Source organism: Cucurbita pepo, unplaced genomic scaffold, assembly GCF_002806865.2.
Source record: "Cucurbita pepo subsp. pepo cultivar mu-cu-16 unplaced genomic scaffold, ASM280686v2 Cp4.1_scaffold000483, whole genome shotgun sequence".
Taxonomy (NCBI): domain Eukaryota; kingdom Viridiplantae; phylum Streptophyta; class Magnoliopsida; order Cucurbitales; family Cucurbitaceae; genus Cucurbita; species Cucurbita pepo.
Genome location: NW_019646712.1, coordinates 7,184 through 25,313, shown reverse-complemented (window position 1 = coordinate 25,313; position 18,130 = coordinate 7,184). Strand labels below are relative to the sequence as shown.

Here is an 18,130-nt window from a genome sequence, read left to right as displayed (position 1 = left end):
TACTATAGATCATTTTGACTATATACTTGAACTTGATCCACTCTTATGTCTCTACATATAGTTCAAGTAATCGTACTATAGCCAGAGTATTCTTAGTTTATTGGATTTAGATTAACGATCGTAAAATTCACTTTATTTAAAACGCATCTAGTAGGGAGAGATTTCCACACCCTTATTTGCAATGTTTCGTTCTCCTCTTCAACTGATGTGGGATCTCATAGTCTACCTCCCTTGAGGGCCCAACAGCACACCGCTCTATGTCTGGCTCTAATACCATTTGTAATAGCACAAGCCCACCGCTTGTCATCTTTGGATTTCCTCCTCAAAGTTTTAAAACGCGTCTAATAGAGAGACATTTACACACCCTTATAAGCAATGCTTCGTTCTCCTCTCTAACCGATGTGGAATCTCACAAAAATAGTCGATAACATGGTCGAATAATCTTAAAACAATGAAGAAGAATGATTCACATCAGTTAACCCGACCAGTCCAAAAACTCGAGGTTCCTTTTCACGTAACTTTCCTTTCCATTTCTTTAGTTCTTATCTTCGTCGTTAGGTATTTACGATGAAGATATCTTTCATTCTTACTATTTGGAGGGAATATTAAGAACTTAACACGACCACTCAATAGGAAAAGGAGAATGTTATACTTATGTTCGTTTCTTAGCTTCCTTTCTTTCCTTTTCTTTCTTAAAAATACTTCCATTTAAGACGAGAAAAAAAAAACGTATAAATTATGAGTTTATCCTTTCGTTAAACGAATCAAATGGTCCTGAACAATATTATAAATTTCAAGAGTACACGTATAAATTAAAAATTAGTGTTAAAACATATCGAGATTTTATGATGTCATCTATCTTCACAAATTCTTCGTTCAATAACAAATGAGGTGAAAATTCAGATCTCGAACCTCTCCAGTGATGTATATATATATTAAAATATGAAACATATTTATGAAATTTAAGCAAATTAATATGGAATAAATTGCAAATTTAGCCTAAGAACAAACATATTAACACGTTAAGAATTGAAGCTCCAAAATTTGGGGAATANTGAAGAAGAATGATTCACATCAGTTAACCCGACCAGTCCAAAAACTCGAGGTTCCTTTTCACGTAACTTTCCTTTCCATTTCTTTAGTTCTTATCTTCGTCGTTAGGTATTTACGATGAAGATATCTTTCATTCTTACTATTTGGAGGGAATATTAAGAACTTAACACGACCACTCAATAGGAAAAGGAGAATGTTATACTTATGTTCGTTTCTTAGCTTCCTTTCTTTCCTTTTCTTTCTTAAAATTACTTCCATTTAAGACGAGAAAAAAAAAACGTATAAATTATGAGTTTATCCTTTCGTTAAACGAATCAAATGGTCCCGAACAATATTATAACTTTCAAGAGTACACGTATAAATTAAAAATTAGTGTTAAAACATATCGAGATTTTATGATGTCATCCATATTCACAAATTCTTCGTTCAATAACAAATGAGGTGAAAATTCAGATCTCGAACCTCTCCAGTGATGTATATATATATTAAAATATGAAACATATTTATGAAATTTAAGCAAATTAATATGGAATAAATTGCAAATTTAGCCTAAGAACAAACATATTAACACGTTAAGAATTGAAGCTCCAAAATTTGGGGAATAAAAATGTGTTTTTTCAAAGGGAATTTCAATTGGGGGTTGTTACGTAAGAACCAAAGCCCTAATAAGCTGTGTCTTCTTCTCTCTTTAACGCCATTATTGATTCTACCAGATGAAGTAGGTGGGCTGTTCAGCCGTCAAATTGACCACAATGTTGAATCTGTTTCTGTTCACCACTGGGAGCTGCATCAATCCGTCTCAGGTAAATTACTTTTTTTATTGCTTCCGATGAAAGGGCAGGACAATTGTTGACGAATATGGTTGCCTTCTCGATTTGCACAGGAATAATTGCATAGCATATGAGGCTGATGTTTATAAATGGAAAGTGAATTTGTAGGTCGAGTTTTGCGAGCATATAAATTCTTTGCTGGGGATTGAAATCTTTTGCAATGGTAAAATCCAAAGCCATCGACTGTCCAATTATATGTTATCGGCCAATTGAACCCTCAGACCTTGAAGTTTTGGAGCAAATTCATGGTAATTTGTTTCCGATCCGGTATGTGAATCCGATTGAGGGTTTGGTTCATTTTGATTTTGAGATGTGTTTTTGAAGTTAACATGTGCGTATATTTCTCAGGTATGAGGCGGAGTTTTTTCATAATGTTGTTAATGGGCGTGACATTGTGGCATGGGCAGCGGTCGATCATAATAGACCAGATGGTAGAACTGATGAGCTTATTGGATTTGTGACTGCACGAACTGTTCTGGCTAAAGAAAGTGAGGTTGGTTTTACCTTAATTGAAGTATCTGAATGGATTCAGGAAGTGAATTCCTTTAGGATTGAAATTTTCTTGCTTTTCAAAGTAAAGGATTTGTTAGTATCTTAGATAGTCAATCGTTCTTGGGTTGGCGTTAGCGCTTCAATTTCTAGGTTGGTCGACGTTTTACCTTTATATATGCTTGATGGTTAGTCTTATATTTTCTTTTTCATACTAGAAAGAAAGTTTAAGCTGTTTTAATTCAAGACCTTTGAGCATTTGGATGTATAAACCTTTTGGTGTAAAGCTAATAGATTTGAATATCATTTTTCCATTTTCAGAGTTAACATGATACCAAAAAAGGTTTTAAGATCACTTGAAATACATCATGCTTATTGGGAGATAATGTTATCATAGCTGTTTCATTGACCTTGCCTTCAAGCTGAAACTGTTCCGCCATGTCTGATGTTATGCAAGTATTAGTTCCTATAGGGAGACCTTTTGTGACGCCCCTACTTTTCTTAATCTAATTAGTGACATCAATCCATGCTTGCTTAAGTCATAAATGCGGAAATTCGTAATAAACATCTTTAAAATAAGACCATAGACTTACATAAGCAACTCAAAACATGAAATTCAGCTTAACATAGTTTTAAATGTAAATCAAGCTTAAGAAAAACACCTAACAACAACTGACTGAAATCCAATGCGTCCTCTCATCCACTAATTTAAAATCAAAACATTCAACTGCCCTATTATGCTCCATTCTGACTTCCATAGCCTTACTTTAAAGATGTTTATTATGAATTTCCGCATTTATGACTTAAGCATGCATGGGTTGACGTCATTTATTAGGTTAGGAAAACTAGGGGCGTCACAGTTTGGGGGAAGCCCAAAGAGTACAATATCTGCTAGCGGTGAGCTTGGGTTATTACACCTTTGGTGTTTGGTCACATTGGTGTTGTTTTTATTATAATCTGCCTCTGAAAGAAACATTTAGGCCGTGATCTCTTCTTAACAGTGAAACCTTAGATCATACTGGTAAGATCTTTGGACATATCTGGAGGTCTTTGTGGAAGGAAGAAGTTTGGGTGGACTAAACATTGACGATATCAAAATAAAAAATATTGCTTTCCTCTTCAAGTGTGGAGGGAGATTGTTATCAATATTTATGACCTGAATCAATTCAGTTGATCTCTTAATTGGCTGAACCGCTGCTCTTGGGTCTTGATGCTCTCGGTTTTCTTTAGTCAAATGTAGTGAGTTCTGGCAAGAATATGTTGCTTTCAAGTTGGCAATGGCATTAGTGTAAAATTTGGGTAGGACTTTTGACATTTGGCTCCTTCGAGCATTGTTTTCCTTAACCATTACTTTGTCCAAAGAAAGAACAATTGCAGACTATTGGAAGGTGGATGATCTTGGTTGGACCTTTAGTTGTTTGGAGAGTGCTTGGCCTCTAACTACTAAGCTAATAAGGAATACATTCCTAGTCAACGTGAGGACCTTTTGATGTGGTATATAGAACCCTCGGGTATGTTTTCCACCATATTAGATAATGTTTGTCTTCAACGCTGTGAATGCAAAGCCAGAAAAGTTCATTACTTAATCTTTGTTTGGATAGTTAAATTCCAAAAAATCAAGTTCTTGTGGTCCATAGCCTACCAAAATGCTCAAAATAAACTACAGAAAGGAAACCCACATCCTTCTCCTCCCCTCAAGTATGCTGGAACTACAAAAGAGAAGAAGATTCTGTAGATCACTTATCCATTAGTGTCCCTTTGGGGACATTTGAGAAAATTGGAATTGACACTTATGCATTAGTTGTCATTTTTCTCCACTCTGTTCAGTTTTCTACTGCATGTTGGATTTGTTTGGTGTGTTCTTATAGATATCAACATGGTGTTCCTAGAGGCTTTTCGGATTGGTAGTTTAGGGGGTTAGTCGGAGGTCCATTGGAAAAAAGCCACTAGTGCTATTCTTTGACTCCTTTGGATAGAGAAAAACAACTATATAAATTTAAAGATCAGCAGAGAGATTTTTGTTCATTTTTGGAGATTGTACGATATATTGCTTCCTCCGAACAATGTAATTAAGTGCAAGTGATTAGGACTTTAAATTCATTGGTACAAACACCATGGTTGGTTGGCTTTGAGAGAGATTCCACAACTTTGAGCATATGCTGGCTGTAGGAGAAAGGACATGTTTGTTTGAAGTTTGGTCTTTCTTCCTTTTCTAGGAAGTTACATAGAGTTCCTGTTGAGGAATTCTTTAAGCATGTGGTCAGTAAGTTGAGTTTGTAATTGGTGGGTGTATACTTTGTAGAATTGATTTACACTAATCTCTTAACAATGTCTTTTAGCTACTTTGACAACTGAAATCACCTGTCTTGGATGCTGAAAACTGGGTATATTTATACTTGCTTAAATGTCTTGTAGTTATCTGATTTACTTCGGCATGATTCATTAACCACGGATGAAACTCTAGTATACATTCTTACACTTGGAGTAGTGGAAAGCTACAGAAACCTTGGGATAGGTACGAGTTTCTCGGAGTTATATTCGATATTGTTTTTTTTACACTAATGTCATGTTTACAAATATTGAATTGCCAGCTAGTTCACTTGTTCAAAAGGTAATTAAATACGCCTCAAGCATCCCGAGTTGCCGAGCAGTTTATTTGCATGTAATTTCATACAATAATACTGCTATCAAATTCTACAAGAAAATGTCATTCAAGTGCCTACGAAGACTGTCGGGCTTTTACTTTATCAATGGCCAGCATTATGATTCTTACCTGTTCGTCTACTACGTGAATGGTGGTCGGTCTCCATGCTCTCTATTGTAAGTACCAAATATCAACTACCTTTAAGGCTTATATGTGATTGCATGCTTGCTGAGAATGACACTCTTTGATGTGGTGGTCCTCTTTTGCCTAACCTCATCAAGAATCTTTTGACACTTAGAAAGACCTGAAACATGTCAACTGTAGAGGAAACAACTTATCTCAATCTTTTACCAAAACTTTGGACTAGAAAGACCTGAAATACTCTTATTCAAACTTGTTACAGTCTGACGAATCTGAAGTTCATGTAAACGTGTAAATTTTGGGTGGTTGGCGACAATAGGTCTCATTTTTGGGTGGTAAGGTAAGAGGGGAGGTGTAACAGCCCAAACCCACTGCTAGTCGATATTGTCCTCTTTGGGCTTTCCACACCTTTATAAAGAATGCTTTGTTTCTCTCTCTAGCCGATATGGGATCACACAATCCACTCCCCTTCGGGGCCCAGCGTCCTCGCTGGTACACCGCCAGTGTCTGGTTCTGATACCATTTGTAACGGCCCAAGCCTACTGCTAGTAGATATTGTCCTCTTTGAGCTTTTCCTCTACAGGCTTCCCCTCAAGGTTTTAAAATGCATTTGCTAGGGAGAGGTTTCCACACCTTTACAAAGAATTCTTTGTTCCTCACTCCAGCCGACCAGCCGACGTGGGATCTTAGAGGAGGAACCGGACAATAGAGAGTAGACTGAAAAAGGATAGAGCGGGAGAGATGGAGAACATGTTGGTGGTTGGGTAGAAAACAGATAGAAGGGGAAAGAAATGATGCAAGGGACAGAACCAGGTGAAAGAAAATCTATTACATTAGGAACTGGACCTTAAAGAAGAGATTTAAGAGAGGGAGTGCTAGAAAGACCAAGAATCTCATTCACTATTACCAGTCTGATTCCATCAACTAGTATCAATCAAATACTAATTGTTACTAGAACTTCTAAAACGTACATTTCAGTTTATTTTATTTGGAAACGTTCCGTTTGTCAATACAAATGTCGGATGGTTCCAAAACTTCTAAGCTAGAGATCTTCTAAACCTTCAAGCTTACATTCGCTCTTTTTTTAATCGGTTCGTTTCGTATACTACGTGCAGAGAGGTTGTGAGTTTCATGGTGAGTTATTTAAGGGATGGTATAAAGTGTGTAACTTCAAGGCTGAGGAAGAATGAGAAAAGGAAGGTGTCAAAATGGCCCAAATGTAAAGAATCTCACAGCCTTATATCGATGGCACAGAGCAAGAGAAATCTGGTGGTCGAGAGCAGTGGATATGAATGTGTTTAATTTGATGATATGATGTGAAGCACCGAGAAGGAAACCGCTCACTGTTCGCGCCTACTCTTCCTTCCTTCTACTCTTTATAATTTATTGTAGTTTAAAACGTATATATATATATATATACTAATGTGATGATAGTCTGTTCTCAAATGTAATAAACTTTGGTGATGTTTAATATGAAAGTGAGCCTTATGCATCCCTAATTCTTTAACTTTCGATTCTCTTTTATCAACTTGCCATTGTAGCACGTGTGTAATGCGGACTTGATGTCATCTCTGCTTTTTTCTTCTCTATATTATTGACGTGATTTTTAATGTACGAAATCTTGCAGTACTTACCAGTAAGATCGGGTCTTGAGAGATGGATCGGTAAAGACGTTGCTTTCTATCATATCATTTTAACACAATTTTATATTTTATACGGTACTACTTTTTATAATATTTGAAATTAATCTTTATAATGAAATTAGGATAATTATGTATAAATATTTGAAAAAGTGATCAGGTGTTCAAAAAACTTGATTACCTACTCGATTTGGGTTGGGTTTATTTTTTAAGTATTTAGTTATTTATGGACTCAATTTTATTATTAATTTTAAAAATATACATTTTTACGTAAAATACAATTATATATATATATATATATATATAATATATTTATTCTTCACCCTCTTAAAAAATAATTTTTAATTAATATTTATTTTTATTATAAATAAAATTTTAAATCGAATGAAGTCATTATTTAATAAGAGTTATTTGCATTCGATAAATGAAAAAAATTAAAATAGTTCTAAAAAATGTCATAACCCGATCCAATTTGAGCAACGAACATTATTAGAAGCAACATAAATAGTTCTAAAAAATGTCATAACCCGACCCAATTCGAGCAACGAGCACCATTAGAAACGACATAAATTGAATTCATTGAATTGAGTGAGATGTGTTTATTGTAAATCTGTCGGATATTTTGGAACGATTCAGACCCGATCTTGTTGAAATCAGGGTTTAGAGATTCACCGTCCTGATTGGAATGGGCTCAACATAAATAGTTCTAAAAAATGTCATAACCCGACCCAATTCGAGCGACGAGCACCATCAGAAGCAACATAAATTGGATTCAGTGAGATGTGCCCATTGTAAATCTCGTGAAGCCGGATATTTTAGAACAATTCAGACCCAATCTTGTTGAAATCAGGGATTAGAGATTCCCCGACCTAGTTGGAATGGGCTCAACATAAATAGTTCTAAAAAATGTCATAACCCGACCCAATTCGAGCAACGAGCACCATCGGGAGCAACATAAATTGGATTCAGTGAGATGTGCCTATTGTAAATCTCATGAAACCGAATATTTTGGAACGATCCATACCCGATCTTGATAAAATTAGGGTTTAGAGATTCCCCCATTGGAATGGGGCAGCCCTAGAGTTGCAGAACAATGGCATAACCAGCTATGGCTTCCGATCTCAAGTACGTCTCTCTCTCCCTCTCTCCCTCTCTCCCTCTCTCTGCGATTTAAATTATCGGTAGTCTCTTCATTATCATCTGTTCATTTTCTCTCCATCGATTTCTTTTTCGGTTCAATTTCGCTTTTTCTTCATCTTCCATTGACACTGTTTCTGTAGACCTAGAAATCTATCAGAAAGAGTCACCTTCTTCTTCTTCTTCGATTCTAACTTGCTGTTGGTTCTCCATTTCAATTTGTAAGTTCTTATGCTTCAGCATTTGTGTTCCAGGATCTGAGTGAGAAGTAGATTATGTCGGTGAGAGGGAGGAAAGTCTCCACCCGAGGGGAAGCAGTGGCAGCAAGTTATGCTTTTGGGCCACTCGAAGATGATGTTATTATAAAACACAGGCTTCTCACCCGTACAACGACCACAAGGGGGGAACCTCCATTGAAGAAGCTCCAGAAGAAGTTCACTTCCTTTGTTCTTGAGATTGAAAAGGATGGGAGTAATCATGATGATTGTGAGAAGCTTTCCAGAGCTTTCTTACAAGAGCTATCCACGTTTGAAATTCCTTTGCTGAAGAGTAAAGCAGTTGTGGATGCAAATATTAGGGAAAAGGAGAGTTTCCATGAGTTTAAGGATGAGATAAACAGACAAATTTTGTTAGCTCAGGATGATATTGAAGATCTTAAGAAGCAGCTTGAAGAAAGCAAAATTGAGAGGCAACACAAGGAGGAGTGTGAGGCAATTAGGAAACTTGTAGCAGCACAGCCACCCAGGTCTGTGACACAAAAGACTATTCTGGAGTTAGAGAAAGAGATTGCGGCACTTGATGCGGAGAACACAGCTAGTTCAAGGATGCTGGAGCTTCGCAAGAAACAATTTGCACTTCTGTTGCATGTGGTATGTTTCCTTCAGCATTGTTTTCTTAGTTATATTCTTTAATTGTACTCTTAAAATGAAAATTTTGGTCTCTTTGTTTGATGATTCATTAGTTTAGACCTTGGATTCTCCCCCACCGCCATTTTTTCACTTTTGAATTGTTCAGGGATTCTTAAGACTGATTGTTGCACGAAGAAGATTGAGATGTATATGGTATCAGTGCTTGAACCCCCAATCTTTGGCTCATTTTAAGGAAGAATGAGAATGGTTCTATTAGAGTTTTGCTAGTTTACTCTAATATTCGTAGTGGTTGGTCGTCAATTCCAGTACAAAGATTTATAGAAAGAATTCTATGCTCGGATTTTAATACGTTTGTAGATCCAATTAAACTGCATTTATGGATCATTACATATAATTACCCATTAAGATAATGTCTGAAAGTAGGATTTCTTCTATTATTGTCTTTTTTATTGTCTTCTTCGAATTGAAGGATTTTTGATTGGCTGAGTTCAAGCAAGAAAGGGGGTTTTGACCTACCTTATGTTATGAATTCCGTATCCCTTAATAATAAATAGGGATTAATAACTCAATCAAAAGAAGTTGTTAGGTGCTGAGATGGTAGGAAAATTTGATTTGATAAAGAAGTAACTTTTAGTATTCCGTCTTTTGGAGAGGAATCCCTTCATGAATGAAGAACAAACGATTTAGATAAATATAGTGAAAGCCTTGCTTTGGAATCTATGGCTGTAGAGAAATCACAGGACTTTCAATGAGACCAAATCTACCTATGAGACCTTCTTAAACAGCGTGCTTATGGCTATTGGGTTTGTCTAGCAGACTCACAGTGAAAATCTACCATTTTGCCAAGCCGTTCCGGGTTAAAATATTTTAGGCCTTCAATCTTTACACTGATTTTGCAAATGACACAATCACTCTTTTAGAAATGAGCTTCATGGGTCATCCTTTCAGCAAGGAAAAGGAGGTCTTGTGCGTCTTTATCAACAAAAGCTTCCTATACCATAACAACAATAACATTCGATTTCACTTGGTGTAAATTCTCCCCATATATTTGGGACTACAACCTTACTTCTCTGACATATTGGCATAGTTTTTTGTATATCCTTTTGGCATTTCCCCCCTCTTTGTAAGTTCACCTCATCCAATGAATTGAAGGTATTTGTTTCTCATAAAATAAGGTACAACATTTTTTGTAGCAATGTACAACTTCATGCTTCTGGTGATGTCATACGAATATAGAATGCTTTTGTAACAATCCCATCTCAATGCTTCTGGTGATGGCAATACAACCTGTTTCTTATTAAAAGAAAAAAAAAAAGGAGGCTTTATCTTGATTTGCATTAGAATCAAATCTTCAACAAGGCANAAGGAAAAGGAGGTCTTGTGCGTCTTTATCAACAAAAGCTTCCTATACCATAACAACAATAACATTCGATTTCACTTGGTGTAAATTCTCCCCATATATTTGGGACTACAACCTTACTTCTCTGACATATTGGCATAGTTTTTTGTATATCCTTTTGGCATTTCCCCCCTCTTTGTAAGTTCACCTCATCCAATGAATTGAAGGTATTTGTTTCTCATAAAATAAGGTACAACATTTTTTGTAGCAATGTACAACTTCATGCTTCTGGTGATGTCATACGAATATAGAATGCTTTTGTAACAATCCCATCTCAATGCTTCTGGTGATGGCAATACAACCTGTTTCTTATTAAAAGAAAAAAAAAAAGGAGGCTTTATCTTGATTTGCATTAGAATCAAATCTTCAACAAGGCACTTCTTTCTCCTAGCCACTATCCCATGCATGCTTTAGTTTCCAACTGAGGATTTTCATGAAGCATTTGTCTACCACGAGGTTCTGAGCAAGATGAAATACCTTTAAATGCATCTATTCAAGAGTTATTGCTGCAGCCACTTTGTAAGAGATCTAACGGTCCACTATTAGCCATTCAAGAATCTATTACATTGTTCCCTCGTAGGGTTAAAACGTTCTGTCACTGCCATTTGATCGAAGGGTTTCACATTCAACTAGAGACTGCCTAGAAAATACCAAGTAGAAAGCAAAATTCACCCTGCTTCTCCTGAATTTAAGGAAAAGAGTTGTTTATCAATAATTTGTTTTGGGGGGAATAGAGTAAGTTGTGGTGTAGTGCTTGGTTGGTAGTTTCCAGGGAAATGTCTGTATGTGTTTTTAACTTCCCTATTGGAAATTACTTAAACCAATACATATGTGAGATCCCTCGTCAGTTAGGGAGGAGAACGAAACATTTTTTATAAGGGTGTAAAAACCTCTCCCTAGCAAACGCGTTTTAAAAACCTTGAGGGGAAGTCTAAAAAGGAAAGCCCAAAGAGGACAATATCTGCTAGCGGTGGCCTTGGGCTGTGACAACGTATATATACTTTAATCTGAATTAACATTTTGTATATATACTGTGTGTAGGTTTTTTTCATTAATATTCTTTTAGAGGAAGAAGGAGCTTATGATTGGGGCCATGGGACATAGCGAGGCCTTTTAAAGCTCTAGAAATTGTAGTCACAACTAAAAAATCTGTTTGTTTGAAGATTGTCCTCTGCTGCAACATTTTTCAAGCAAAAATTCTGTGTGTTTGTTTTCTCTTGTGATTATGGTAAAGCACGAGGTTTTCCCATATTCTCTGAAATCCTATACGAGCAGTAGTATTGTGTCTAAATAACTGTTGTCTTACTGTGATTACGTACAAACTTTCTACCTAAAACTTGAGATCCTCAACTGATATTGGTGCAGGTGGATGAGTTGCAAAACACCATAGAGGATGAACAGAAGAGTTTAATGGAAGAAATGAGAATCACAGCTGAGGAGAACAAGATTGGTGTGGACGATGCTAGTGGAGGCCTGGAAGCCATGGCTGTGGACTGAGACAGCAACCCTCTGGGATGTTCTGGTGTAAAACTTGTAAGCATATTTTTCTAAAAAAAAACTCAATATCTAAGCTGTTATTTATCTCGAAATCTTGCTCAAAGTCAAGAAATCAAAATGAAATAGTTGGATCTTCTGGATGTTCTCCTGAATCAAGTAAATCTTGTTCTTATTCTTAGAGGGGTCTTATAGGTGAAACGACATGCCATGGTAAAGGAATAAACCCATTTCCTATGGATGTTTAGGAGTCATGTTTCTCTGTACCGGAAATGTGAGTGAAACTTTTAGTTCGATGAAATTGTTATCACTGACTTTCATATCATCGAAATCAAAATTGTTTTCGAGCCATTAAAGACATGTTTGAGAGTAATTTTGAACCTAACAATATTATATTAACTATCCTAAACTTACTCTCAAACATCTCTTACATGATTATGATGCTAGTTCGATGACTATTTATAACTAAAGATGCATCCTTCATCATTCATCATTTCACATGGCGAGTACAACTCCTACTATTCGTAGTAAAGAAAGAAAAAAGGTAGGGAAAGATTAAATTACCCGATTAGTTCTTGAATTTTAAGTTTGTCTGTTTAGTTCTTGGCAAGAAGTCCTTGAGTTTAAAAAAGTTTCTAACGAGTCTTTATCTTTCGTTTTTGTGTTTATTAAGTCATTGAGATTTATCAAACACGTGTTGGAAAAATTTTACTTTTTCCACGATGATTATTGTAATTATCCACGCTAATTCTGAAGAACAGAAAATAAAGAACAAAACAGTAATCAAACGCATTCGTGCTTAGAGAATTTTTTTAAAAGTTATTCCAAACACACTAAACATCCAGAAATCATACATCTCTAAGCTCGGCCATTGATGACTATCAAAGACCGTGCCGTGCAGTTACAAATGAAGATTATTATTTGATCAATCCACGAAAAGAAACTTGATCACAAGTTTGGAATCCTCCATTATTGAAAATTAAACACACAACAAAGTGAGATCCATGAATGATATTATGCATCCGTGGGCTGTTGGGCATTGAGGAAATAGCTCTTGGCAGCTTGAGCTATGGCTATCAAAGGTTGAACACTGGCTAATGAAACATTTGCAGCAGCTTCTTCCTTCAACTCATACTCCACCGATGATTTCACAATGCAACTCTCTTCATCCTTCTCAATTATCTCAAAACAAAACCTGTAAACAGTGAACCCAAGATCCAGGTACCCTCCTTCCACCATCTCCGCTATTTTTATACGCTGTTCGTTATCTATTTTCACGAACTTCTCTTTGTATCTCATACCCCCTAAATCTGTACGGTATCAAAATTTCTTATCGTTAGACTAAATTATACATCTCGACTCTAAACTAGGACATTTCTTTCGTTTAAGCTCGTATTAGGGTGTTTTGCCCCCCGAACTATTTGTTTTATAATTGAAAAGAATGAAAACAAAGAAATTAGACCAAGAGGACGATTCTTTCATTCATTCGTTTATCAAAAACTCAAATATAATCTAATTCAAATCGGGTCAAACTATAATTTTGACAATTAAATAATTTTATCTAAACTAACTTAAGATATGAATCAAAATTAATTTGGGTCGGTTAAGAATATAGTATAAATAATTTTGAACACGACAGAAGTCATTTTAACTGTGATAAGAACTTATTAGAATCGATACCGAAAAGATCGAGTAGTAAACGAGTAATGTACTCACCGGGAGCAAAAGTGACAAGGACAAGAGTTCCTTGGCCGCCATCGCCTTCAAGGAGCTCGACGTTGTTGATGATATTGGGGAGGTGAAGTTGGAGGAAATCAGCAAAGTGAATGGTGCCATAAAGCGCCCAAACTTTGGCCGCCGGCGCCGGAATCTCAGTCTCGTCACTGATTTTGGTCACCATTTTTGTTCTTCCTGGTTCTTCTTGGAGAGATGCAGGTCTTGTTGTTTAAAGATGGAGACNGGATAGACAGATATGATAGATCTCACTTATGATTATATGGGTTTGCATCTAACCCCAACAATGGGGTCACTTATTATTTCTTAAAATATTCAAGTCACGTGTTATTTCTATTTCAAGTAAAGGTAAGACATCCGTGTACGGTTAACGACGACATCGCAATTCGAAATCATGGTACATGCATAGGATAGTTGCATTTATTTTCTTAGACTTAGGTTAGGATGGGAAGTTTTTAATTTTAATATTTACCAAACCATGTTAAAATAAATATTAATAAACTAATAAATAAAGCAAAATCAGTTAATTAATTAAAAAAAAAAAAAAAAAAAATATATATATACCATATATTACTTTAAATTTTTTTTTTAAAAAATGTAAGGATATTAATGTTAGTTTTGAAAGCATACTAACCGTCCTCTTAGATATTCTTAATATATATATATATATATATTTTAAATTTAAGGATATTTTAAAATTTTTGAAAAAAAAAAAGTTTGAAGAGTAATATTGTTGAAAAGATAGGATTGAGAAAGGAGATGAGAAGTGGAAGAACATGCATACATGTGAAATTAAGTATTGTCCACGTCATGTTGCCAGCTGTTGACACCTTTGACTAAATTATATATAAAAAAAATAATAATAAAAAAATCTATTTTTTAAAAGGGACAATTTATATTGAAACTATAAATAATTATTAAAAAGGTCGATCGTGGGCAGTTGCGCAGTTCTTGGCAACTTTCATCCAAATACAACAACTTATCAAAACCTTCCAAAATAATTTGTTTTTGTTTTCACTTAAATTTGCTCTATTTGGTGTAAATTTACTAAAAACCCCCTTGTAATGACAATTATCGTGTTACGTTACATGAAAGAATTGAGACCATATTTGACTCAGAACCATTTTGGGAATAAAATGATTAAGAAAAGTTTAAAGAGAATTGAAAGTCTGTCTGAACCAACAACCTTCTGAGAATAAGACGATTAAAGAAAGTTTAAAAAAATTAAATTCAATAAATGAAAAAAGGGAAATAAATTTTCAAATGAGTCCAAACTCGCGAGATTTTAATCAATAACTGACTCTTAAATGATCACTACTCTTTATAACGATATTAAATTGTTGAGTTTGAGCATAAGCTCTGGTGAGTGTGCTTTGGGCTTCCCCAAAAGACCTCGGGATGAAAGTGATAATATTTTTTTTTATTATAAATTCATGATTATTTCCTAAATTAGGTTACGTGGGACCTTCATCCAACGAACTCTCTCTCATACCCCTAGTTCATACAACCATCTCAAACGCTCCCTCATTTTGATATGCAAATCGAGAGGTGAAACGAAAATTCGAGAGAGACATCGGAGAGGAAGAAATGATTTGGGAACGTAGGAGTGTCGTGGAATTGTTGTTACAAACCACCAGAGGATGAACCGTAGCGGTAGTGTGAGGAAATAGTGTCAGAATCATTGGAGTTTCGTCGGAAAAGAATATAATCGTGCTCAAACATTCGGGTTTAAATTTTCTTACCGTTCTTGGAGGCTTATCAAAACTCCTTCCGACGCTATTCGAGTCGAATTCCTTCACAAAAAGGGTACGAAAACACATCAAGATCATCATACTAAAAATTTTCTAGGTTTTTGGAATTGTTCTGAGTATTATTCTCATCTACCATATCCTCAAATTCGACCTCTAAGTTCTTTAATAAAATTTTGAAAGTTCGTCTTGAACAGGAGAATGAAGAGAATTAATTCTCGTTGTAGCCTAGGAGTTACAAGAAGGATGGTGGAGTTCAAGATTCATAGGCCGCTCCAAAATCCTAGAGAGGATAAAGCATGTGGCGTACATAACGAGTTCCACGCCCCAATGCTGTAAAAGTACACTTTCAATCCTATGTACATCATAGAACATGAGTCATTCCCTCTCCGAGAGGGTGTATCATACGAGGAGGAACTTATTAGGATACTGGCTCATGATGTGAAACAGTTGCAAAATAAGGTGATTCCTTTGGTTAAGGCCCTATGGAAAAACCATCGGGACGACGAGGCGATTTGGGAAAACGAAGATGACATGGGAAAACGAAGAATAAACAACTTTTGGTAACGAAAGTTTTTGGGGGAAGAATTTGTTGCTACTATAGTTTTCTTTGATTGTTATTACCCTGCATGGTGGATCTGTTCTATGGTAGGGCATTGATCATGCAGGTAGTCAGTGGCTACCCTCCACAGAGGATCTGTCCTATGGGAGGTCGTTGATCATGTGGGTACCTAGTGGAGCTGACATGTACCAAGGGGTAACGTCCCACAACCTCGGGCGACTTCATGGCCTGTGGGTTGCCCTAATGGATGACGAGCAAGCTAGCACTCACCATGATGAGCCAGACCTAGGGGTTATGCGAGCTTACCATGCCCCTGGGAAGTTGCTTAAGGCCATGCTATGTTTAAAGGATTGGTCCCACCATGTTGCATGTATTTGCATTTTCTGACCCAAATAGTAAAGGTACTTAATGAGTATTTTATAAAAATACTCAAGCCATCTGATACTCTTACATTTTAGGTAAAGGTAAGTCACACCTATACATATGATGGTGGCATCACGACTCTTTATTTTGTAGCCATTAGGTTAGATCAGAGTATTATGTTATTCTTCTCTTTATTTAATTAAATTTAAGTTGTTTTGTTTTAAGGATTTTATCTTCAAACGGCCTAAGTCCATGAAATCATTTATGAACTATTTTAAATGAAGTATTTCACACTTCACACTTATGTCATGCATGTAGTAGCTCCTTTATCTTAGTAGAAAAGTAGAGTTGTTACCGTGCACTCTCCTTTTCAGTGACTCAATTATAGGAACAAATTCATAGTTAAACGTGCTTTGCTTAGAGTAATTCTATATTGGGTGACTTTCTAAGAATTCTTCTAGAATGCACGGTGAGTAAGGACAAAGTATGCTAAGAACACTCGTGTTAGTTTCTAGAGATAGTCTTCACTTTTAAAAGTAAAAAGTAAGTAAAGTTATCATATCATAGAGGGTGCATCAACATGACCAACCCTCATTCAAATATATAAGTAGTGAATCAATAGTTTATCAAAAAACTTATTCCAAACTTCATATAAACTATTCTTTCGATACTATTTGGAATATTCTTAACAAAAACGATTTCACTCGTCTTAATTTCACCTCTAAGTTCATCTCGAACTCATGTGAGAGCAATAGAGAAAAGAAAGAGAGTCCACATCTAAACTTAACCTATCAAATAGACAATGAAAGAACATGAAAAGTAACACATAATTGGTGGCTTGATTAAACCATTTATGAAACACTATTCTTTGACTTCCTCATAGAACAAAGAAGAGAAAACATTCATAACATCATTAGGCAAAGCAATTCCAACTTCCACTCCTCCATTCCCACTTCTACTCTCCGTCATAGAAAAAGTCCCATTTGGGTCCATCGAAGCCATCTCCACTTTCTTACTATTTCCCCACCCGAAGTCAATCTCATATACTCCAAACCTTGGCGATCCTCCCACTCCAATCATTTTAGATATGGGCATCTCTCTCCCCCATCCACCTAAAATCTCTTCCACCATTTCCACTACTTTATTCTCCTTCACACTTCTCTCTATCTCCATCATTCTATCACTAATCTTGTTTGCAACCATTGCCATCCCATTTTCTTCCTCCAATTCCTTCGCTTCCAAAAACACTCCCAACGTACTCACACCATTACCAAAATAATTGAGACCCCCTAGAGCTCCCATACGAGGCCGCATATCCATAGCGAAGAACAAAGCAATCTTACTTTTCTGTTCAATTCGCTCCGCTTTGACGATGCACGTCGAGATAAGGGAGAATGTCAATACAAAAGTTGTTAAATAACGAGTGGATGTAGAATTTGTTGCTACTTTTCTCCTTAACTTCTCTATGTCAATGCGTGTAAGCTCAAATGTGGCATACACCACATCGTTTGAGATGACCCTTTTTGGGGTAAGTCCAAGTATTTTGTGTTGACGAACGAACATTCCAAAATACTTAACGTATAATCTTTGCAACCCATTTGGATCCCTTGCAGCTGTTCGGTCAAAACATGGTGTCAACTCAGATGGCAAGGTGGGGAGATTATTATTATTAGTAGTAGAATTGAGTGTACTACAAATGGAAGCCCATGATTTCAAGAACATGGTGGATGTTTTGCCATCAACAACCACATGGTTGGTTACGATGCCAATGGAGAATCCACTTTTGGGGAATAGAGTGATTTGAAGAGACATGGTTGGAGCAATGGTGTCGGATGTTGGGAGTTGGGGTACGAGGAAATGGGATTCCTTTGCCTTCCGGACATGATTTGAAGAGAGATGGTGGAAGTCAGCCTCTGTTTTAGCAATAGTGAGGGAAACAGAGTCGCCAGGGTTGTAAACAATAAGGGGTTCCGGGGAGTGATGAGGCCAAACGAGGTTGCCAGCGAGAGGGAGGAAATGGGAGAGTG

General features: G+C 36.3%; 4 protein-coding genes across 5 annotated transcripts in view; 2 read left to right on the top strand and 2 right to left on the bottom strand.

The window, feature by feature from the left end:
* Positions 1 to 2,013: 2,013 nt before the first annotated feature.
* Positions 2,014 to 6,652, top strand: LOC111785431 (histone acetyltransferase MCC1-like; the record flags this gene model as incomplete). Its single annotated transcript, XM_023665819.1, is given in 5 exon segments — positions 2,014 to 2,150; positions 2,232 to 2,376; positions 4,788 to 4,887; positions 4,964 to 5,192; positions 6,273 to 6,652. Coding segments are annotated over 5 exon segments (768 nt in total). The 3' UTR covers positions 6,460 to 6,652.
* Positions 6,653 to 7,806: 1,154 nt separating this feature from the next.
* On the top strand, positions 7,807 to 12,013 carry LOC111785427 (THO complex subunit 7A-like). 2 transcript variants are annotated; one of them, XM_023665815.1, is made up of 3 exons: positions 7,807 to 7,922; positions 8,189 to 8,803; positions 11,568 to 12,013. In XM_023665815.1, the coding sequence occupies exons 2-3, from the start codon at positions 8,210 to 8,212 to the stop codon at positions 11,697 to 11,699; spliced, it is 726 nt and encodes a 241-aa protein (XP_023521583.1). In that variant the 5' UTR covers positions 7,807 to 7,922; positions 8,189 to 8,209; the 3' UTR covers positions 11,700 to 12,013. The 2 variants fall into 2 exon arrangements, with proteins under 2 accessions (XP_023521583.1, XP_023521584.1); XM_023665816.1 differs by having other exon boundaries at positions 7,821 to 7,922; positions 8,175 to 8,803.
* A 482-nt stretch (positions 12,014 to 12,495) lies between these two features.
* LOC111785430 (S-norcoclaurine synthase 2-like) overlaps positions 12,496 to 18,130 on the bottom strand; it is an 11,126-nt gene continuing 5,491 nt past the window's right edge. Inside the window, exons 2-3 of the mRNA XM_023665818.1 lie at positions 13,413 to 13,655; positions 12,496 to 13,006 (exon numbers count right to left, since the gene is read on the bottom strand). Of these exons, the coding sequence (XP_023521586.1) occupies positions 12,711 to 13,006; positions 13,413 to 13,596 (480 nt within the window). The 5' untranslated portion in view covers positions 13,597 to 13,655 and the 3' untranslated portion in view covers positions 12,496 to 12,710. The remainder of the gene's footprint in view (positions 13,007 to 13,412; positions 13,656 to 18,130) is intronic.
* The window catches only part of LOC111785426 (malonyl-CoA:anthocyanidin 5-O-glucoside-6''-O-malonyltransferase-like), a 5,125-nt gene continuing 3,959 nt past the window's right edge, over positions 16,965 to 18,130 (bottom strand). The window contains exon 2 of the mRNA XM_023665814.1: positions 16,965 to 18,130. Coding sequence (XP_023521582.1) covers positions 16,965 to 18,130 — 1,166 coding nt within the window.

What these genes read in the sequence shown, in the direction of transcription:
- LOC111785427 (XM_023665815.1), top strand. Translation starts at nt 8,210, where the DNA reads ATGTCGGTGAGAGGGAGGAAAGTCTCCACCCGAGGGGAAGCAGTGGCA. An exon ending in TTGCACTTCTGTTGCATGTG is followed by an intron (nt 8,804 to 11,567) that starts GTATGTTTCCTT and finishes ATATTGGTGCAG; the next exon opens with GTGGATGAGTTGCAAAACAC.